The following is a 22,621-nucleotide window of genomic DNA, read 5'->3' on the forward strand; positions in this document are numbered from 1 at the left end:
CCTTGACCCACTTGCGAGTGAGGGGCGTGGAGAGGACAGTCCCAATAGACTACACTTCCCAGCAGACCCTGTGGCAGACCCTACCCCCCAGGAGCGGCCTCCGCCGCCGCCAGGACTGATGGGAACTGTAGTTCCTGGATGGGGACAGGCCCGCGGAACGGTGTGCTTCTGTCTGCGTCTGGAGAGGACTGAGCTCCAAAGCTTCACAGGCTCCCTCGGGGAGCTCCGGTGTCTCCTCGTCCCCGCAGACTCCTGGGTTCCCGAGACTCGGTCTAGCTGGATGCTGAGGCTCCCCCGGACTCCCCCCCAGCACAGCCGCGGGGCCCCCATCCCTGCCCGCGGCCCCCAACCCTTGCTCCGACCCTCGGCGGGCGGCCTGCCCCTTTAAGAGTGGCCCCGCTGACATCACGGCGGGGGTGGGGGGGTGCTGGCCCGGCTCCCGGCTCCGCGGCGGCTGCAGGACGCGGCTCCGCTCTGCGCCCGCCCGCTGCTCAGGGGACCCCCGGCCCGGGACGCCCCCTCCCGTCTCCTCCAGCCGCCCAGACCCCAGGCTGCGCCCCCACGCCTGGCCAGAGCCCCAGTCTTCTCAAGGGACCCCCAGGACCACCCCTGCTGTCTATCCGTCTCAGGGTCTCTCCTCTCTTTCTCTGCCCCTCTCTCTCTCCCTCCCTGTCTCTCTCTCTCTCTACCTCAAGGTCTCTGGGTCTCAGCATCTCTCAGCCCAAAGGCCTTTGACAGTCTGCCTGTCTCTCTCTGTGACCTCTCCACTTCCAGGAGCCCAGAATCTCTGAACCTGGGGGAAGAGGGGGCCTGCCTAGATCCGATTTCTGCCTCTCCATCTCTCTGTCTCTTCCAGGCCATCTCTGTGTCTCCTCTAGTCTCCAGACCCGGGAGTCTCAGAATTTCACAGCCTCCGGGTTTCAGTTCTGGGCAGCCTCTCTGCCTCCCCGTGCGCCCCTGCCCCTCTCGGGCTCCCCTGCCTCTGTTTCTATTCTCTCTCGCTCTCTGCCTCCCCCATTCTCAAGGCCCATCTCCCTCCCTCCCCGCATCCTATCCCCCCTCCTCCTTTCCTGCCCCTCCCCTCCTCCGCAGTAGCCAATGAGCGACCGCCGGTCCCAGCTCCCGGCGTCGTCCGCCGAGTGAGGCCGCGGGCGCGGGGGGTGGGGGGTGGGAGGCCGGGAGGGGGCCGGGACGCCGGGCTCCGGGGCGGGGGCGGGGGGCGCGGGCACCGGCGACCCCGGTGGCGGCGGCGGCGGCCGGGGGAAGCCGCGGGGCCGGTCATGCGGCTGCGGGGCCCGCGGCCCGGAGCGTCCGCCAAGCCCTGAGCGAGGTGAGCTCGAGGGGAGAGTCCGGGAACCAGATTGCGGGGGGCGGGGGGCGGTCCTCCTGAGGCGGCCGGGGGTCTGGACTAAACGGGGCTGAGTGGCTCCTGGGGATGAGATGCCCGCGATCGGACGCCCGAGTTCGGGGGGCAGTGGGCGATGGAAGGGCGTTTAGGCCTGAGGAACCCGGGGGTACGGGGTCCGAGGGTCCCAGAACGGGGCAACCATACTCTCAGTGTCCGAACCTCGGAGACCGTGGGCACGGGAGAGGGTGAGGGCCGGATCCTCGAGGGAGGCGGTCCTGGATGAGGGGGGAGGGCCCGGGACCGGTAAGGGCCGGCCGTGAGTCTGAGAAGGGGTCCCCGGAAAGAGAGCGCACGTCTCCCCAAGATTGAGGGCCTATGGAGTTTGGACTTGGGGCTTGGATAATGGGGACCCCTGGAGATCCAAAAGCCTATATCCAGGAAAGGCGGGGATAAAGAAGGATAAGAAGGTTTTGGGCCTGGGGAAGGACGGGGGGGGGGTCCCAAAGGAGGAAGGGTTGGCGGTTGGAGGAGAATGAGGAGATCTGGGCGGGCCGCTGAGAGTGTGGAGGAACCGAGTGAGGAGGGAGGGGCGCCCCAAAGCGGGAGTGAGAAGGGTGCCGGTGGGCCACGTCCCAGCCGTCTGGATCGGAGGAGCCAGTGGGGGGAGCTGAGGTCAGCTACCTGGGATGGAGGGAGCCCGGGAGACGGGGGTTCTGACGCTGGTTTCTGAGATGAGCGGACTGGAAGGAAAGCAGGCAGCTGGCAGTCAAGCCCTGGAGCCATGGGCCGGGGGATGGGAGCAAGCGGGGGTCCGGAGCTCTGCCAGTCTCAGACTCCTGAATCCCTCAGGAGGTGGGAAGCGGGGCTGGTGGGGTGGAGGCCCTAGAGGCTGGGGTTGGGGGCGTCGCCCAGACAGGGATGAAGGTCGTCTCAAGCTCCAGGGTTCTTATTGAGGTGGTGTCGAGTTTCCAGAATTTGAATTTCAAGGCTCCAGGAATTCTGGTCAAGGAGAGTGGGGGCTCAAGTCTTGACTGCATTGTTGGTGGTGGGAGGGAGTGCGGGTTAGGGGTCTTAACTGTCACTGTTAAAAAGGTGATGAAGATCGTGGTATTCAGGTAGGTTGAGGGCTCCAGCTGAGATAAGATGGAGATCCCAGTTTGAGTCCCCCAGATCATGAGACTGTGTGGTTTAGGGAGTTCTCGGGAAAGCGTGAGTGTGGTGGCTAAGGGATTAGGAGCACCCTGGAAGGAAATCTCCAGATTTAAGATTGGAATTTTGGAGGCCACAGCCATGAACTTGGGAGCTCTCTTGTTTTGAAGGTCCAGGGTTAGGGGGATCCGGGTTCCAGGTTGGAGGTTGAAGAGGGTCTATGATTAGAGGTCTTAGCTGGGGGAGCTGGAGTCCAGACTCTCTGGGAGGGGATTTGGGGGTCTTGTAACGAGAATAGGGATTGCAGACTTCCTGATGTGGGTTTTAGAGTTCAGAGCCCTGATTCCTATTGAACGATGGTCACTTGCTCTGAATAGGATACTGAGAGGTGTGGGGGGTGGGGCGGGGGTGGGATTCCCAGATCATGGTTTGGACATTCTGAAGTCTCTAGCCAAAACCCTGCTCCAGGTCTCTAGGCCCCAATTATCCTGGGAGCCAGCGGCCTGTGATGGAGTTCTAGCACCCCAGGTTCAGAGGCTTGCAAGGATTTGGGATGGGGGTGGTTAATGTTCTGGAATCTTGAATCTGGGTCGTGGTCCACTATTTCAGATTAGGATGCCAAATTGAGGTCAAGGCACCATACCAGGGTTAGAAAGTCAAGGTCTTGCATTAGAATTGGACATTAAGTGTCAAGAGAAGAGTCCAGGGACTTCTCTGGTGGTCCAGTGGCTAAGACTCTGTGCTTCCAGTGCAGGGGGCTCGGGTTCAATCCCTGGTCAGGGAACTAGATCCCACGTGCCACAACTAAGTAGTTTGCAAGCTGCAACTAAGACGTAGGTCAGTCAAATATATATATATATATATATATTTAAAGAGTCCAACTAGATATGGGAGGCTTGAGGTCAAGGCCAAGGTACAGGGTTAGGGTTCTTGGTTAACGACCCACTTGGGGCATTTCTGGTTCCCATTAAAAGCTCAAAAGAAAGGGGTCAGGGTGTCAGGTCTGGGCATGGAGTCGGGATTGGTGGCCTAGGTTAGGATTTCTAGACAAGTTACTGGTCCAAATCCAGGCTGGAGTCACGGGTCAGGACCTAGGGGGCAGATAGGAGAGAGTTCCGTTCGGGGGGTTGCTGGTTCTGGCCCAGGGCCGGTGTCCCCCGTGGCTGTATGCTGTCTGGGGGACCCCAGCAGCCCCAGCGGGGCTCTCCACTGGAGCTCCCGGTCCCTCAGGCCCCGCAGGGCGCCCCCCGCCGCTGAGGATGAGTCACTGCAGCAGCCGCGCCCTGACCCTGCTGAGCAGCGTGTTTGGTGCGTGCGGCCTGCTCCTCGTGGGTATTGCCGTCAGCACAGACTACTGGCTGTACATGGAGGAGGGAACCGTGCTGCCGCAGAACCAGACCACCGAGGTCAAGATGGCGCTGCACGCTGGCCTGTGGCGCGTCTGCTTCTTTGCAGGTACAGGCCTCACCTGCCCACCAGTCAGTTGTCCCTGCCTTTGCATGGCACCCGAGAGTCTTCATCCATAGTTCCCTCCCATGGGTGCCCGAAACCCAGAAATCAACCCCGTTTCTCTCCTGGACAGTCATATGTCTACCTGGAGATTCCATTTCTAAGTTTTGCCCGGTGGCCGCATTGCAGAAAGAATTCGCCTGCCAGTGCAGGAAGACGCAAGAGACGTGGATTTGATCCCTGGGTCGGGAAGGTCCCCTGGAGAAGGAAATGATAACCCACTCCAGGATTCTTGCCTGGAGAATCCCATGGACAGAGGAGCCTGGAGGGCTACAGTCCACAGGGTTGCAAAGAATCAGACACGACTAAGCAGTGGAGTGCTCACACACACACACATACACACGCATTCAATTTCTAGTGCTTTAGTCCCTGGATCTAAGAACCCCAATGATCACACAGTCTCCAGGTCCCTAATCCCCAGTAACCCCCTGGAGCCCCCAGACCCAGAGAAACACTAATCCTAGTTCAGAACTTGTCTCCTGGACAGTTCCAGTGTTGAGTGGGAAGGATAAACAATATCTATGCCTCCCAGCTACTACAGACAGCGCTCCTTCTAGGAATCCTTTCCCACCTCAACCCGCAGACCTTTCCCTCTTTAGGGATCCAGGAGACCTGGCCCATAACCCCTTCTTACTTGAGACTCTGGCTTCCAGCTTGTCTTCCTCCATCCAACGGTCTCTAGGGCAACTTGCAATAGGAGCTGATAGACTCCTGCCCATACCCTTCTGTAACCCCCTAAGAGGAGCACAGACATAGTACAGAGTAATACAGAGTAGACAGACACTAATCCCCAGGACATTCCCATCCTGGGGTCTCTTGACTGTGCGTCCTGCCCCTGACCGCCCTGCCTTCTTATCTTCCCCCCAGGCCGGGAAAAGGGTCGCTGCGTGGCCTCAGAATATTTCCTTGAACCAGAGATCAACTTGGTGACGGAAAACACAGAGAATATTCTGAGTGAGGGGAAGCATGGGGCTGGGAGGGTTAGGCAACCAAGGGGCAGGGTGACAGGGCGGGTCCTGGGGGAAATGGCAGGCCAGTTGGCGCTAGTGGTAAAGAACCCGCCTGCCAATGCAGGAGACTTAAAGAGATGTGGGTTCATTCCCTGGATAGGGAAGATCCCCTGGAGGAGGAAATGGCAACCTGCTCCAGTATTCTTGCCTGGGAAATCCTTTGGATGGAGGAGCCTGGCGGGCTACAGCCCACGGGGTCACATAGAGTGGTGCACACAAGAGAAGGGACGGAGTGGAAGGGAAGGAGTGCAGGCTTGAAAGAAGGCAGAGTGGGGCGTGAGGAGGTGGGGCCAGGTCGAAGGGGCGGAGCCCGAGGGTGGGTGGAGTCAGGAGCTAAGGGGTGGGGTCAAACCAAGGGGGTGTGGCCTGGGTGAGGGGGCGGGGCCAGCAGTGGAAGTTTCAGAAAAGGGCGTGGGGGTGCAGAGATGAGGAGGATTCAGAGGCAACCCCTACAGAGTCCCCCCCTCACCTCCGTCTTTCTTCCTACCCTTCCCCCAGAGACAGTGCGCACAGCCACCCCCTTCCCCATGGTCAGCCTCTTCCTCGTGTTCACCGCCTTCGTCATCAGCAACATTGGCCACATCCGCCCGCAGAGGACCATTCTGGCCTTCGTTTCCGGCATCTTCTTCATCCTCTCGGGTAAGCCCAAGGAAAGGACTGACAGGCTGCAGGACCATTTCAGGTGCCAGGAACCTGGGGCTCTTCCTCCAATAAGACCACTACTTCCTTGCTGGGTAATCCTGAAGGAATTGCAGAACCTCTCCCAGCCCCACTTTGCTGCTCTGTGGAATGGAGCATTTCTCAGCGAGCGCTTCTTGGGTGCTAACTGGGTGCCAGGCTCTGTTCTGATACAACAACCTTGTGAGGCTATTAATAACCCCGTTTTACAGTTATGGAAACAAACACTCAGCGGATTGAAGTTAGGGCCATACAACCAGTGAGAGGCAGAGATGGGACTCAACCACACACATTTCGCCTCCAGAGACTGTATTTTTAACCACTCCTGATATTTTAGCAATTAACAGTTTGCAAGGCTCTTTATGTTCTGTGCAACGTATTACTGGAACATTGTTCAAACAGAAAACTCGAAAGAACCCTGTACCCGCCACTTAGAGTTGATCATTACCATATCACGGGATTTGCTTTATTCTGTTTCTGTCCATCTATCTATCTTTCTACACATCCGTCCATCTATTTTATTATCATTTAAAAATGAATTTCAGAGCAAGCTGCAGGCATCAGTACACTTGACTCTAGATTCTTTACCATGCCTGTCATTAGCTAGAGTTCAATGTTTCTTTATAGTTACCTTTTCTTTTGAGATTTAAGTCTCTTTAGCATGAGCAATCTCATAAACTTCTCATAACATCTCTACCCGGGAGTTATTATTAGAACTAATTTAATAAAATAGGGATACCGGGTCTCGAAATTGTGCAGGGAGTTGCCTGAGATACCAGTGTAAGCTGGTTCCCCAGAGACTCAAGTGTCCTGAGCTCCAGAGGAGAGCTCTTTCTGAATTGTTCCCCTCCTCCAAATTTTAGTTCAGTCCAGTCCAATTCAGTCCAACTCAGCTCAGGTCAGGTCACCTCTGCTCTGACATACTTAACTCCATCAATCTGGCCCAACTGACCCCAATCTATTCTGACTCAGTTCTTCAGTTCAATTCGAATTACTTCAACATGATTTAATTAAACTCCATTGGGGCCCTTTGAATTCAGTAGATATTTTATGAACAGAGCCCGCTGTATGTCTCGCTCCCGTTACATCCCCTGGGGCCTGCACTTGGCCACCTCTTTGGAGTCGGCTCTGCAGATGACTGGAGATGGGTCTTCAAAAATCCCCTGCCCCAGGCTCCTCCCCGCTCCTCACCCAGCTTTCTCTGGGCTAAACCTCCCCCATGCCTCCAACCTAACCTGACAAGACCTCTTCCCCAGGAAAGCAGGGTGCAACCTCCGTGCAAACTTGAATCACAGCATGCAGAGCCAGACACCAAGCTAAAATAAGACGTGTATCATATCACCATTTCAGAGTGTCAGATGGAAAAATTGTAGCCTAGGGAGACAGAAAGTGGGGCAAAGGTAGGGAGCATGGGGACTTTGATTCAACCCACCTGAAATATTCGAAGGAAAATCCTATTGTTTGTGATTTACAGAAGTGAAAACCAAAGAGGCGATAAAGCTGATAAGTGAGTGCTGAGAACACTCAAGGGTGTTCTCACCCCAAAAGCCATTCTTATACCAATGTATCAGGACCTGATTTCCCAAGGTCAAGTTAAGTATCAGCTGGTGCCGTCAGGGCTGGAAATCAGGCCTCTGATGTAACAATAGAGTAATTTAGGGGGATTGAACCCCACTTCCTGAACTTCATTTCATAAACTATGGTCTATGCACCCTACGCAAGGTAGCCAAAGTTGCAGCCTGTAGTGGCTGAAGGCTCATGCTGCTATGAACCTAGAAAGACCTGGGTTAAAATCCTGCCACTTACTGTGTGAGCTTCAGCCTTCCTTTCTGGAGCTGTTGACTGGGCAACCTTGGTCAGGGGTGGGAAAACTTTTTGCTCAGGGCCAGAAAGTAAATAGTCTAGCCTTTGTTGGAGTGCCAGAGCAACCAGAGGGAAAGCAGTGGGCCTAGCTGTGTTCCAATAATCCTATTTAAGGAGCCTGAAATTTGAATTCAATCTAGTTTTCATGGACCATGAGATTTTATTCTTCTTTCGTCTTTTTTTTTTTTTTTTCCCCTGACCGTTAAAAAAAATGTTAAAACCACACTTAGTTTGCAAACTGTACAAAAACAGGCAGTGGGACCAATAGTAGTTTTCTGACCCCTGGTCTAGATCATGGATGTGAAGGCCCAACCCAGGGCCTGGTTTATAGCAGTAAGTGCTCAGCACGTGGTGGTTTGAAATAAATAAATGCCTGCTCCCATATGTCCATGAATAGTAGTAGTAGCAACAGCAACCATAATAGAAAACAGTTAATGGAGTGCCACGGTTTGGGGAAGTTCTAAGTGCTTTGTGCAAATTAAGTTATTTCTTTTTCTTCACCTCCTAAGGCAGATGCTATTTTTATTCCCATTTTCCATTTGAGGAAACGGAAAGCACTCAGAAGTTGAGCTGCTCCACAGTAGAAGCAGGATTCCAGACCGGTCTTTCACTCTGGCCTTCTACTGCCCCACCACAATTAAAAGTCATAAAGACAAAGAGGATTAAGAGAGGAGAGGTTGGGGACTTCCCTGGTGGTCCAGTGGCTAAGACTCTACAGTCCCAGTGCTGGGGGCCTGGGGTTCCATCCCTGGTCAGGGAACTAGATCCCACGTGCCAGCAATGAAGATCAAAGATCCCACATGTACATCTAAGACCCAGCTAGCCAAAAGAAAGAAAGAAAGGAAAGGGTGGAAATAGTACCAGTTTCTTAGGTCTTGGAGTGGAATGTAGTAGTGCAACCACCTCATGTTCCCAGTGAGGAAACTGAGACTTAGAAAGGGACAAGGGTTGACCAAGGTCTGGTAAATGGTGAGGTTGACATTCAGTTTTGGAGAAAGTGGCGGGAGGGCTGGGGAAGGAAAGGGATAGGGTGTTGATGATCCCTCAGGGACCTGTGTTGGGAATGGACTAAAAGGAAAGAGATTGGAAAGGGAGGAGGCTTATGCATTGGCCCAGGCAGGAGCGGATAAGGTTCTAGCTGGGGAGGGAGACGGGAGGATAAAGGTGACTGGATGGCTTTGAGAAAGAAGGATGTTGACAGAAGAATCAATAGAACCAGATGACTGGGTATGATTGGTGAGAGTAGGGGGAGGAGGCTGGAGTGACATTGGTTTCCTTTTTCCAGGTCAGATGAGGCAAGCTTCCCGTGCCTGGCTCATATTAACCCCTGCTCCTCAAACATGTTCCATGTGTCTGCTCCTTCATTCATTCACTCATCAAACAGTTGCAGAACCATCTTCTATGCCATGTCTTTACTGAGCACTGGTGACATGCTGAATCTTAAATGGCAATCTTCATGCAGTCAGCCACAAAACAGCTCCCAGCTGCATGCCCATCAATGCTGGTCACACAACACTTAAATCCCTTCAGTGTCTCAATGCATTTCCGTTGCACTTAGAATACATCCCAACTCCTCATGCTGACTTACAATGTCTTACATGATTTGACTACTGCTCAGACTTCTGGTCTCATTTTTCATAACTCACTAACACTCTCTCCATTGCTGCACCACCTTTGAAAATGTTAATGTCAACCTCACTTTTACAATCATTAACCCTCCATGCGTGGAAGTCTCTTTCTCCTAATTCCCCAACTTTCCCTCTTCAGATTTTCTTTCTCTGACAATGGTACCCAATGTTTCTTTGCCCCCACTGTACTACCCATCACCTTCCCTATTTGATATTTGCTTCATAGCACTTATTGCTAGTGTCACCTTATTCATTTTCTGCCTCCTTCTTCCAGAATGTAAACTCCAAAAGGCAGGAAGGGACTTTCCTGGTGATCCAGCGGCTAAGACGTTACACTCCTCGTGCAGGGGGCCTGGGTTTGATCCTTGTCCAGGGAACTAGATCTCACAAGCTGCAACTAAGAGTTCACAAGCTGTAACTAAGGAAAGAGCCCACGTGCCACCAGTAAGACCCAGCGCAGCCAAATGAATAGATAAATAAAAGGCAGAGACGTGCCCATGCTTGTATCTTCAGAGCCTAGGTGAGTTGCTGGTACAAAGTCCACAATGAAATATTTGTAGAAGAGATCCCTGATAAAGAAAGTTCAAGGCATCCTGAGAAAAGGGAAGATGCTTCAAGCAGACAGAGTAGGATGCTGGAGAGGGTGGGAGTGACCAGAATTTCAAGAGCAGGTGACATCTAATTTGATGCAGAAAGGGCGAGGGGGAGTTTTTCAAGTAAAAAGAGAAAAGTGCCTGGTACAGACATGAAATTCACAGTGTGTGTTAAGACTCTAGAAAGCGGTAAGACTGAGGGAGCCGCCCATGTAGCTCTCCATGGTCCTGAAATTCTTTGTTCTAAATCCAGGTTGTTCCTATTCAGCTTGGAATGTAGGTGATTCTTGCCTTCTGTGCTCTAAGAATTCTGAAGCAGATGTAGTGGAGTGGGGAGGGAGAAGACTGGATTACAGAGAAAGAATGAGGGACGGGAAAGAGAAAAAAAAGGGGGAGGAGAAAAAAGGGCAAAGAAGGTTATTTTTAGAGAACCAGAGTCACCCTAAAATGCCCAGGAAGGAGAAATAATGACAAGAACAGCTTCTGACATTGTGTTTAGATAACTTTCAATCACTAAAAACAAGAGCAAAAGCAACAACAAAAAGCTCCTTCTCTTCAGAAACATTTGTTCCCTTCTCATCAACCCTGCTCCTGACTCTCTGTAGGGAAAATGTTTGTCTTATAGAACTGAAATGTGAAACAAGGGACTTGAGGTGAGGCAGGAGTGGTTGGCACGTTTTCAGATCAAAACAGCTTGGATAATCAGACTGAGGAATGAATACTTTCTCCCATGGTTACCAGGGCACCGAGAAAGGATTTTGACAAGAGATGGACAGAGTCTGATATGGGTTTTATTTAATTATTTAGGCCAGGGATGGAACCCAGGCAACTTGCAGTGGTAGGGCAGAATCCTAACCACTGGACTGCTAGGGACCTCCCTGGTATGGGTTTCTAGAAAGAGCCAGTATCTGAAACAAAACAAAAACGTACAGGACTTCCCTGGTGGTCCAGAGGTTAAGACTCCACTTCCCAGTGCTAGGCGTGTGGGATCCATCCCTAGTTGGAGAACTAAGATCTCACATGCCTTGAAGTGTGGCAAAAATAAGAAAATAAAGAAACAAACAGTTTCTAAAATAGGAAGACAGGTTTGAAGGCAACAGGACAGGCACAGGGAATAAGCCTCAGCTGTATTAGAGGACTTGGGGACAAGAAAGGGATTTTAGATTTATGAGAGATTCGGGAAGGAAAATAGACATGACTTGATAACTGACCATCCTTCTTGGATGAGGGGAGTGGGATTAAAAGGACTCCCCTGGGCTTCGCCAGTGGCGCTAGTGGTAAAGAACCCACCTGCCAATGCAGGTAGATGGAAGAGACGCATGTTCAATCCATGGGTCAGGAAGATCCCCTGGAGAAGGAAATGGCAACCCAGTCCAGTATTCTTGCCTGGAGAATCGCAGGGACAGAGGAACCTGGTGGGCTACAGTCCGTGGGGTCTCACCGAGTTGGATATGACTGTAGCAACTGAGCACACAAGCCCTTTGTTTGCTTTAACTTTACCATTTGAAAGTAAGTTGCAGGCATCACTAAGCATTTTAATATGCATCTCTTAAGAGTAATGGCATTTGTCTACATAACTACAAGACCGTTATTAAACCTAGAAATTTTACAGTAAGTCCATAATATAATCCATTCCATTTTCAAACTGTCCTAGTCATTCTAAGAATGCCTTTTATAGCTTTTCCCCCAGAACCAGGATTCAATCTAAGTTTATGCATTGCATTTAGTTAAATCTCTTTTAGTCTAGACTAGTTCTCATACTATATTTTTTACAACACTGACTTTTAAAATATATTTCATGATGAAAATATAGAAAGGATAGTATAGTGTGCCATGTACCCTTCACTCAGTTTCAACAATTATCAACATATGGTGAGTCTTTTTTTAGTCAAACTTGCCATATCTCCCTGCTGCACTTCACTACAGAATTTTAAAGTCAGTCTCCAGCATTAAATCATCTTATCCACTAATATTTCAGCACATCTCTGAGAAATGAGTACTTTGTTATTTAACATAACCACAGTGCCATTATCTGCCCAAATAATGAAGAATAGCCGCTTCATATAAATTAATTTCTAGCCAGAGTTCAACTTCCCCATTTGTCTCATAAATGCCTTTAAAAAAATTTTTACAATTAGTGTGTTGGAAACCAGGATCCAAATTCCCCTTGTCCATTTACTTGATAGATCTCTGAAGCCTCTTTTAATCTCTAATAGTCCCTTTCCTTCTGTTTTTTTCTTGCCATTCATTGGAAGACATCTAGTCATTTGCCTCATATAATCTCCACACTTTTGATCTTTCTGTTGTGTCTTTGTGTTGTGATTATAATAAGCCCATCCACTCTGTGTTTTCCTGTAAAATTGTAGATCAGATGCAGGTTTGACTTTGGGAGTGGGGGGCAAAAATCCCTCATAGATAGGCGGTGTTATTAAGTCCTATTGCATTGCATCAGGAGACATAATGCTCTCTGTTTGCCTCTCTTTTTGAGATGTTAAGATCAATCACTGGCTTAAGTATTATAACTTGGCTCGTAACATTGTCCTTTGGAAATCTATGAGACAGGATGTCCTGTCTACACCCCACATCCTGCAATCTGTTTGCTTGTTTCCTTGTGGCCTCATTTGACTTCTTCCGCTTCCTCTGTATTTTCTGTAACCGGCACTTATGCCCAAGGTAGAGACTTGATTAGATTCTTGGTAAGATTTAGAAGTGGTGCCGTATTCTTTATAGCCCATCACTTCAGGTAGCAAATAATATCAAGTTGTTCCCACCAGGAGTGGGAAAATGTTTGACCCCTTGGTAAAGGGGGTGATCATTAGCGCTCTCCATTGGGAAGGCACATTTTTCTCTTTACCATGAGTAAACCATTTGCAGGGTAACACTTTTGAATCTTCGGGGGGTGGAATTCCGTTTGGGGATGCCTATTTTATTTAAAGTTTGTTGTTCTGGCAAATTTTTAAACGTACAGAAAAGTTGCAAGAACAGCACAAAGAATTCTCACGTTTTTCACCTGGACCAGTTTTTAACACTTTGCCACTTTTGTCTTTTTCTCTATCTTGTGTGTATATCAGTCAGTTCGGTTCAGTCACTCAATCATGTCCAACTCTTTGCAACCCCATGGACTGCAGCACGCCAGGCTTCCCTGTCCATCACCAACTCCTGGAGTTTACTCAAACTCACGTCCATGGAGTCTGTGATGCCATCCAGCTATCTCATCCTCTGTCCTCCCCTTCTCCTCCTGTCCTCAATCTTTCCCAGCATCAGGGTCTTTTCCAGTGAGTCAGTTCTTTGCATCAGGTGGCCAAAGTATTAGAGTATATGTGTGTATATGGGTATATCTATATATTATTAATACATTATATTACCATAGATAACCACTTGAACATAAATTGCAAACACCTCACCCTTTTACATTTTTTTTAATTTTTGCAATGTTGTGTTGGTTTCTGCCATACAGCAATGACAATCAGCCATAATTATACACATATCCCCTCCCTTCTGAGCCTCCCTCCTCTCCCCTCATCCCACCCCTCTAGGTCATCCCAGAGCACCAGACTGGGCCCCCTGTGCCACACGGCATCTTCTCACCAACTATCCATTTTACACACACTAGAAACACTTCACTCTTAAATAAATCAGCATCAGATATCTCCTAAGGACAAATATATTTCCTTTCCTAAGCATAGCTGCTGCTGCTGCTAAGTCACTTCAGTCGTGTCCGACTCTGTGTGACCCCATAGACGGCAGCTCACCAGGCTCCCCTGTCCCTGGGATTCTCCAAGCAAGAACACTGGAATGGGTTGCCATTTCCTTCTCCAGTGCATGAAACTGAAAAGTGAAAGTAAAGTCGCTCAGTCGTGTCCGACTCTTCGCGACCTCATGGACTGTAGCCCACCAGGCTCCTCCGTCCATGGGATTTTCCAGGCAAGAGTACTGGAGTGGGGTGCCATCGCCTTCTCCGCCTAAGCATAGCACCATCACCCAATTCAGGAAGTTGAACATTAATACAGTTTTACAGCTAATTTCAAGTTTCATCAATTGTCTGCACACTGCCCATTTTGATATTTTAAACATTTTTGGCCTCTCTCAGTCTTGGTTGCCGCTGGCAGGCTTTCTCTAGCTGTGGCAAGCCGGGGCTCCTCGCTAGGTGCGGTGCACAGGCCTCTCAGCGCCGGGGCTTCGGAGCATGCGCTCTAGGCTCTCCGGCCTCAGCAGTTGTGACGCACGGGCTTAGTTGCCCCACAGCACCCACACTGCCTTTTTTTCCCCCAGTGGCTCCACCCCGGGGCCTGTGGGATCCCAGTTCCCTGACCAGGGATCGAACCCAAGCTCCCTGCAGTGGAAGCACAGAGTCTTAGCCACTGGACCATCAGGGAAGTCCCCACACTGCCTTTTATAGTCCGTTTTTCCCCTGATTCGGGATCCAGGCTAGGATTCCCCTCTGCATTTCCTTGATGTGTCTCTTTCGTCTCCTTTCATCTTTTATATAGTTCCTATGCCTTAAAAAAAAATCTTTCATGTTGACGTTTATTTTTGAAGAATGCAGCCGCTGTTTGTAAAACGCCCCACATTTTCTCCTGGAGTGGATCCAGGTTACACATTTCCAGCAGGGACACTGCATAAATGAAATAGTGGCGCGATCCCATCAGGAGGTCGGGGTGTCCGTTTGTCCCACTGTTGGTGATGTTACCTTCAGGTACTTGGTTCAAACGGTGTCTTTCAGGCTCCTTTATTATATTTCCCAAGTATCTTTGTAACGAATAGATATTCCATGGGAAGATTCTGTCGTTCAGTGTTTTAACGACCGCTGATGATGCTTGCCTGCCTCCTAATATCATTGTGCGCATGCGTGCTAAGTCGCGTCAGTCGTGTCTGACTCTTGGGGACCCTATGGGCTGCAGCTGTTGCTGGGCACAGGCTTTCACTAGTTGCAATGAGTGGGTGCTCCGCTCCAGCTGTGGTGCTCAGGCTTGTCACAGCGGTGGTTTCTCTGGTGCAGAGCACGCACTCTGGGGCCTGGACTCAGTAGTCACAGCGCACAGGCTTAGTTGCCCCGTGGCATGTGGAATCTTCCCAGGTCAGGGACCAAACCTGTGTCACCTGCACGGGCAGGCGGATTCTTCACCACTAAGCCACCAGGGAAGTCCTGATCTACTTTCTCTGTCTACGGATTTGTCTATTTTGGACATTTCCTATAAATGGAAGCGTACAATATGTGGTCTTCTGCATCTAGCTTCTTTCACTTAGCATATTTTCTAGGTTCCACCATGTGGCAGTATAAATCAGCACTTCATTCCTTTTTTTGGCTGAATACTATTCCTTTATATGGCTATACCACATTTTGTTTATCCGTGCAGTTGATAGACGTTTGGGTTGTTTCCACGTTTTGGCTATTATGAATAATGCTGCCGCAAACATTCCTGCACAAGTTTTTGTGTGAGCATATGTTTCCAGTTCTCTCGGCTAAATACCTAGGAGTGGAACTGCTGGGTCATATGGTAATTCTATCTTTAACGCCTTGAGGAACTGCCAAATGAAATTCCGATACTTTTTACGTGCCACAAAATACTCTTCTTTCGATTTTTTTTCAACCACTTAATCATGTAAAAGTGATTCTTAGCTAGCAGACCATACAGAAACAGGAGGTGGGCTGAATTTAGCCCTGGGTAGGGGGGTCGTTTTTTGCTAACCCCTTTCATAGGCAATGGAAGGAATTCAGATTTATTCTGGGTGTGATGGGCACACAGATGTTTGTTTGTGTAATAGGATTCTAGGGGAAGGTGCTAATGAGGATTACGGAGATTAATTTAGGGCTGGGGATTTTACTGCCTCCTTAAGCCACCTTTAACAGATTCCTATGTGGCACAGCAGTAAAGAATCCACCTGCCAAGGCAGGAAACACAGGAGACACGAGTTCAATCCCTGGGTCAGGAAGATCCCCTGGAAATGGCAACCCATTCCAGCATTCTTGCCTGGAAAATCCCATGGACAGAGGAGCCTGGTGGGCTACAGGGTTGCCAAGAGCCAGACACAACTGAGCACACACCCATTGCAAGCCACCCTTGTATGGCTACTGTTTAAAAGAAAGTTCACCTTGGGGCTTCCCTGGTGGTCAAATGGTTGACTCCAAGTTCCGATGTACAGGGCATGGGTTCAATCCCTGGTCAGGGAACTAAGATCCCCCATGCCGCTCATATAATATATATATGTTTATTTTATACACATATATATGTTAGAAAAAGAAAGTTCAGCTTGAGGAAGTAATACTTGCCTTTTAAAAATTCTCAAATGAGACTTCTTCTCTCCATTTTCTCCCTGTACCTCTGTATCCTCAACTCTAAACAGAGATAAAAATGGTACCTACTTGAAAGCGTATTGTGAAGTTTGAATGAGTTAATGCATATAAGACACTCAGAATGATGCCTGGCACAGAGCAAGACCTACACAAGCAGCTGGCATTATTGTTGTTGATGTTATTATCTATACAGCCTCAGTTCTGCTTCATCCTCCCCTGCCTTGGGCCTATCACAGCTCCAGCATTTCTTCTCTCCAGTCCCTTCCCACAACCCATCAGCCCCCAAAGGATCTTCCAACACTGCAGTCTGGCCTTGCCCTCCCTCTGTTCCCAACATTCCATGGCTCCCTAGTGCCCTTGCCATCAATGCCAAGCGCATCAGACTGGCATTTGAGGCTCATCATGGCAATGCCCCTGCCCAACCTTCTCTGGCATTGTTTCTGGTGGCTGTGGGCCATGTTTTTGAGCTGCATGGATGGGTCAGTTCAGCGCTCCCCCTCCAGTTCTGGCTGGAACAATGCTAGCCCCCCTGCCCTGCCTGGGGTGGTATCAAGGTATTCCTGCATTCTTCCCTGGGCCTCATCCTTGGGGATTTAGGACAAAATCCAGCTTCCAGGAAACTTTCCTTGACTCCTCCACCCCTGCCCCCAGGCGGCTTTGGTGCCTTTTCTGGACCCATGGAACTTTATGCTACTATTTCATCTGCACATTTTTTTAAATTAATTTTTCTGGTGCACCACACAGTATGTGAGATCTTTGTTCCCTGACCAGGGATCAAACCAGCAACCCCCTGCAATGGAAGTTCGGAGTCTTAACCATTGGACCGCTAGGGAAGTCCCTGTGCCACGATTTCCCTTACGGTACTGTCACCATGGATGTGACTGCTGACCAGTGTCCCTATTTGCCTTCCGCAACTGCACTGTGAGCCCCTGGATGGCAGATTAGGGATGCAGGGGTGGGGGGAGGGAGGAGGAGGCTGTTGATTTATCTCTAGACTCCCTGCACCCAGCCCAGGACCAGCCCACAAGGGACTTCAATTGATGGGAGCTTCCCAGGTAGCTCAGACTGTAAAGAATCCACCTGCTGTGCAGGAGACCCCGGCTCAAGAAATTCCTCTGGAGAAGGGATAGGCTACCCACTCCAGTAGTCTTGGGCTTCCCTGGTGGTTCAGACAGTAAAGAATCCACCTGCAATGTGGGAGACCTGGATTTCATCCCTGAGTTGGGATGATCCTCTGGAGTGGGGCATGGCAACCCACTCCAGTATTTTTGTCTGGAGAATCCCCATGGACAGAGGAGCCTGGCGGGCTACAGTCCCTGGGGTCACAGAGTTGGACACAACTGAGTGACTAAGCACAGCATAGTCCAGGATAGAATGGGATGGGGGTTGGGAGGAGAAGATAGCAGTGGGATTCAGGGGGCCTGGGGCTGGGGAAAGGGGTCCACTGCCAGTGGACCAAGGGCATCCCTCTACTCCCCCAGGCCTCTCCTTGGTGGTGGGCTTGGTTCTTTACATTTCCAGCATCAACGACGAGGTCATGAACAGGCCCAGCAGCTCGGAGCAGTATTTCCACTATCGCTACGGGTGGTCTTTTGCCTTCGCAGCATCCTCCTTCCTACTCAAAGAGGTGATGTCTGTGGGGCCCAGACTTCAGAGTTTTGAATGGGGACCGATGGCAGGGGCGTGCGTGATTCCTGGGTTCAGGAGGAAGAGGAGGCTGTGGGTTAGACTGTGGATTAAAAGGAGGTGGTGGCTGAGGTCCTAGCCCCCAGGTCCTGGAGGAGGAGGGTCTGGGAGCTCCAACTCTTGAGGTCCCAGGGGAGAAGGGGCGGCCTGGACTCCCAGATCTCTGGAAGGATGAAACGGGGGACTCTGACTCCTGGGGTGGGGGACGGTGGGAAGGGAGGAGGAGGCCAGGCCCCTAGTCCCCGGCTTCTGGGAAAGGAGGAAGCTGGAGGCCTGGACTCCCAGGTCCTGGGACAGCGGGGCTTGCGGGCCTTGGCGGGAAGGGGAGGGGAGGGGTGAAGGCGGGGGGTGCGCCCGGGGTCAGCCGCGGGGACTCTGGTCTTGCACTTCCAGGTCCTGGGAGGGCGGGGCCTGGCCTTGGGGGCGGGGCCTGGCCTTGGGGGCGGGGCCGGCCGCGGGGACTCTGGTCTTGCACTCCCGGGTCCTGGGAGGGCGGGGCCTGGCCTTGGGGGCGGGGCCAGCCGCGGGGACTCTGGTCTTGCACTCCTGGGTCCTGGGAGGGCGGGGCCTCGCCTTGGGGGCGGGGCCCGGGGCCAGCCGCGGGGACTCTGGTTTGCCTTGGCAGGGAGCCGGCGTGATGTCCGTGTACCTCTTCACCAAGCGCTACGCGGAGGAGGAGATGTACCGCCCGCACCCCGCCTTCTACCGCCCGCGTCTCAGCGACTGCTCCGATTACTCGGGCCAGTTTCTGCAGCCCGAGGCGTGGCGTCGGGGCCGCAGCCCCTCCGACATCTCCAGCGACGTGTCCATACAGATGACACAGAACTACCCTCCCGCCATCAAGTACCCCGACCACCTCCACATCTCCACCTCGCCCTGCTGAGGCCCCGCCCCGGAGCGCCCTGCCCCTCCTCCACCTCCTCCTCCTCCTCCTCCTCCTCCTTCTCCTCCTTCTCGTCCTCTTCCTCCTCACGGGTCTCGTCGCCACCGCGCGGCTCCAGCGCAAGTCCCGGGGACACCTCGTCCCACGGGGAGGAAACTGCGCGCGCGTTAGCCCCGCCCCGCCGCCATAGCCCCGCCCTCTTTCCACTTCCAGACTCCTCCTCCTGGAAGACACGCCCCTTTCCCTGGGCCCCGCCCCCAGTCAAAAGACTCCCAGGTTCCCGGGTTCTTCGCGTGCAGCGGCCGAGCGCGCCCACCTCCAAGCAAACCGCCCCAGTTACCTTTCACCTCGGCCGGGGGCTCTGGGCTGGAGAGTAGGTTCTGGCAGCCGCCAGGAATGCCAAACATCCTCTTCTCCTCTCTGCCTCGGCTAGCCTCTTACTCGGCCCAGTCTCACCTCCAGACCTTCGTGGTCCTTGCGTGCAGTGAGTGCAGCGGGGGAGGCCCTTCTTACTCCACCCCACACCCCCACCCCATCTCTAGGGTGGGGTGGGGTGGGGGGCTGGAGGCCCCGGGTATGCTTAGCCTGGCCTCCCCCTCCCCACACACGGGAGACCCCGTTCTGTCTCACCTGCTGGACACGTCTAGGCCTTCTGAAGGCTCCCTGCCTTTTCAAGGGCGCTCTTTAACGGATTTTCTAGCTCTCTCTCAACTGACCTTGGCTTCTTTTTCCTTCCTCTTCCTCCCCTGTCTCCCGGCCTCCTCACCACCCGCTCATCCAAAGCCCTCCTAGGAGTATCCAGCCCCCCCACACCACGCGACAAGAATGGAGACCCTAGGGTGGAGGAAAGTCCTCCACGCCAATTCCACGCCTGTGCTCGCCTCTCCCCCCTCGAGGCCCCGTCGTGGGAGGGAGAGGCAGTAGCGGGGGTCGACACCCCCCAAACCTCGAAGTCTTCCATTTTCTGGCACCTCCCCCTTCATTGAAGTCCCCCTCCCCATCTCAGATCCCCCAACTCTGGCCTTTTTCAAGGGTCCGTCCGCCTCCTAGGACAGACTGGGATGGGGGGTGGGGGTTCACCAGAAACCCACTCCCTTATTAGGGGAGGAGGGGCGAGGTAGCACAGTGTTGTACACGGAACCAGAAAGGCCCCCTGGGTGGGGGGAGGGGGGCAGGGGAGGGATGGGGGGTTTTTAGTTTGCATCTTAGGGGGGAGGGGGGAGGGGGACCGCAGCAGTTAACCTGTCTTTACGCAGCGATTTTTAACGAGGCTGGGGGGAGGGGGGCTTTGGAGATGGGGGAGGGGTGGGGGGGCCTGGCTCTGTTATTTACCGTGTATCATATGTAAATACCGACAGAAACGTCAATAAACTTTATTTCAAACACGTCTCTGCCTGTCCGTGGGTGGGGGCGTTGGATACAGAGGACAAGTCTAGGTCTCTAGAGGGTATACCTGTGTGTGTGGTGCGGGCGGGGCTGGGGGGGAGCTGCTACAGAATCAAGTTAGTTGTTTTTTAAACTGCTTAATCATCACAGTTATTAACAGTCGCACTTTATAATTCAGTCCATGTAAAGCGTGTAGGACAGCAAATGACACAGGTCAGGATCAGTACAAGTTAACTCTTGATATCACTGGCCAGGGCTTCCCAGGTGGCTAAGTGGTAAAGAATTCACCTGCCAATGCAGGAGCTTCAGGAGACATGGATTTAATCCCTGGATTGGGAAGATCCCCTGAAGGAGGGCATGGCAACCCACTTCAGTATTCTTGCCTGGAGATTCTCATGGACAGAGGAACCTGGTGGGCTATAGTCCACGGGTTGCACAGAGTCAGACACGACTGAGCACACAGCACATGTGATAGCGACCACTTACAGAACTGTTACTATTACTCACTTTTCTTGCTTCGTTTTTAAAAGGTTGTTCTTTTCTTTTGGTTGTGCCCCAGTGCATGGGGGCATCTTAGTTCTCCACCAGGACATGCTCTCTGCAGTGCCCTGACCAGCGGATGGCCAGCCAGAGCATTCCCTGCTTCATTTAATTTCCTCCCCAAGCTTGCACATTGGGTTTATTGGATTCCTTTTGCAGCTGGGTCCATACAGGTGAAATGATTCACCCAGGGTCACACAGGTGGAAACTGGCAGAGCCGTGAGTTGGAACTAGGTTCATCTGGTTCCAAAAATTAAGCTTCCTTTCGCACCAAGGAGCAGGGGCTTTTCCTAATGCTTGGTGACGCTATTGAGAGATAACCACTATCATTTGTTGTATCTACTCTCTATGGAAAACCACATACTTTGCTGCCATCCCTGATCACAGGAGACATTCCCAGCAGCTCTTTAGGTAGGACACAGACACTCACATTTTACAGGTGATGGAGGGAGGCTCAAGTGGGCTCCAAGGTCTGTGATCCCACCTACTACACTGAGGGATTGAAAATAGCCTAAATGCTTGATAAGCTTATTCTTGAAATGCACTGAAAAAGAAACACAGTTCTAGCACTTGGATTCCTCAGCTCTCCTAGATTTAGCCTCTAGGGGATAATCAGAACAACTTCTGCAGCCTCTACCACCTCCTATAGTGGCCACGACCCCATTGATCAAGCTACCATTAGGTGTCAGATGCTGTGCGGAACCTTTTCATTTATCAGCTCATTGGTTTCTCCCAGACATCCTCTAAGTGAGGCATTCCAAAGAGCCCCATTTTGAGGATGGGGAAACTGAGACTCTGAGAGGTGAGGTCACCCAGCTGGAAGGATGCGAGGGAGCGTTCACACCCAGTTCTGCCAAATTCCAGCATCTACTCTCGAAGCTGCTATATTTTACTTCAAATTTGATGCAAACTCATTCTGTGACCTTGAGCGAGTCTTTTAATCTCTCCGGCTTCGGTTTCTTTTTCTGTTAAAAAAAAAAAAAAAAAGGAGGAGGGGTGGGGTAGCAGAACTCCAAATCCCGAAATCCCTCGGGAACAGAGACAGTGGTGGGAGTAGGTTAGCAGGAGAGACTTAAGAGTCAGCAGGATCAGACTCCCTGAGGGAAAACTCTGAGTCATTTTCAATGATTTCAGGAATTTCTGGAGGTCATGCTCAAGAACTGGGAACGGCAAATGCGTTTTGGCTTCTTCGTCAAGATGAATTGATTCCTAATGGCCACTTGGAAGCATAGTGTTGAGAAGGATTTGCCCAGTGGGAAAGACTGTCCCCCATCGATTGGTGTTGTCTGCCATCCTGTTCGTTTCGTGCTGTCTGTCTTGCGTGCAGGATTAGCCGTTGTGGTGCAAGCGCTGAGGTATCTGCTGAGTTTTGTCTGGAACTTAACAACAACAAGTCCATGTTCGTTAAAATAAAAAATTAAGCTAATGTTTTTAGTGGTTCAAATCTGACATTTGAAAAATACAATAGGACTCCATAAAGATTTTTTTTTTTGAAAGGAATACTGTGAAAAGTCTGTCCTACTTCTGACTTCTTGACATCCAGAAATACCCTTCGCCCTAAGGTATTATCATCTCTTACTGTGTAATTTCAAGAATACTATATGCATATTTAAGCATATATATCGTTGTTGCTGTCTAGTTGCTCAGTCATGTCTGACTCTTTTGTGACATCATGAGCTGCAGGCTGCCAGTTTCATCTATCCATAGGATTTCCCAGGCAAGAATACCAGAGCAGGTTGCCATTTCCTTCTCCAGGAGAATCCTCCTGACCCAGGGAGTGAACCGGCATCTCCTGCTTTGCAGGCAGATTCTTTACCACTGAGCCACGAGGCGGTGTTTGAGTCCTCATACAGGTGAATCTGTGGGCCAGTGGCAAAGAACCCGCCTGCCAGTGCAGGAGACCAAAGAGACATGGGCTCAATCCCTGGGTGGAGAAGATTCCCTGGAGTTGGAAATGGCAACCCACTCCAGTATGCTTGCCTGGAAAATTACATGGACAGAGGAGCCTGGAGGGCTACAGTCCATGTGGTTGCAAAGGGTCGGATACAGCTGG

At 51.4% G+C, this 22,621-nt stretch overlaps 1 protein-coding gene across 1 annotated transcript; it reads left to right on the forward strand.

The window, feature by feature from the left end:
- The first annotated feature begins 3,756 nt into the window (after positions 1-3,756).
- Positions 3,757-18,642, forward strand: CACNG7 (calcium voltage-gated channel auxiliary subunit gamma 7). The gene is made up of 5 exons (XM_068993308.1): positions 3,757-3,952; positions 4,874-4,960; positions 5,515-5,655; positions 17,555-17,700; positions 18,385-18,642. Exons 1-5 carry the CDS (start codon positions 3,757-3,759, stop codon positions 18,640-18,642), a joined length of 828 nt encoding a protein of 275 aa, XP_068849409.1.
- The last annotated feature ends 3,979 nt before the right edge of the window (positions 18,643-22,621 follow it).

Source organism: Capricornis sumatraensis, chromosome 20 (assembly GCF_032405125.1).
Source record: "Capricornis sumatraensis isolate serow.1 chromosome 20, serow.2, whole genome shotgun sequence".
NCBI classification, from domain to species: Eukaryota; Metazoa; Chordata; class Mammalia; order Artiodactyla; family Bovidae; genus Capricornis; species Capricornis sumatraensis.

Bases quoted from the DNA above. Each gene is read 5' to 3' on its own strand.
- CACNG7 (XM_068993308.1), top strand. From the start codon at position 3,757: ATGAGTCACTGCAGCAGCCGCGCCCTGACCCTGCTGAGCAGCGTGTTT. The intron at 3,953-4,873 runs GTACAGGCCTCA...TCTTCCCCCCAG, and splicing joins GCGCGTCTGCTTCTTTGCAG to GCCGGGAAAAGGGTCGCTGC. The intron at 5,656-17,554 runs GTAAGCCCAAGG...CTACTCCCCCAG, and splicing joins CATCTTCTTCATCCTCTCGG to GCCTCTCCTTGGTGGTGGGC.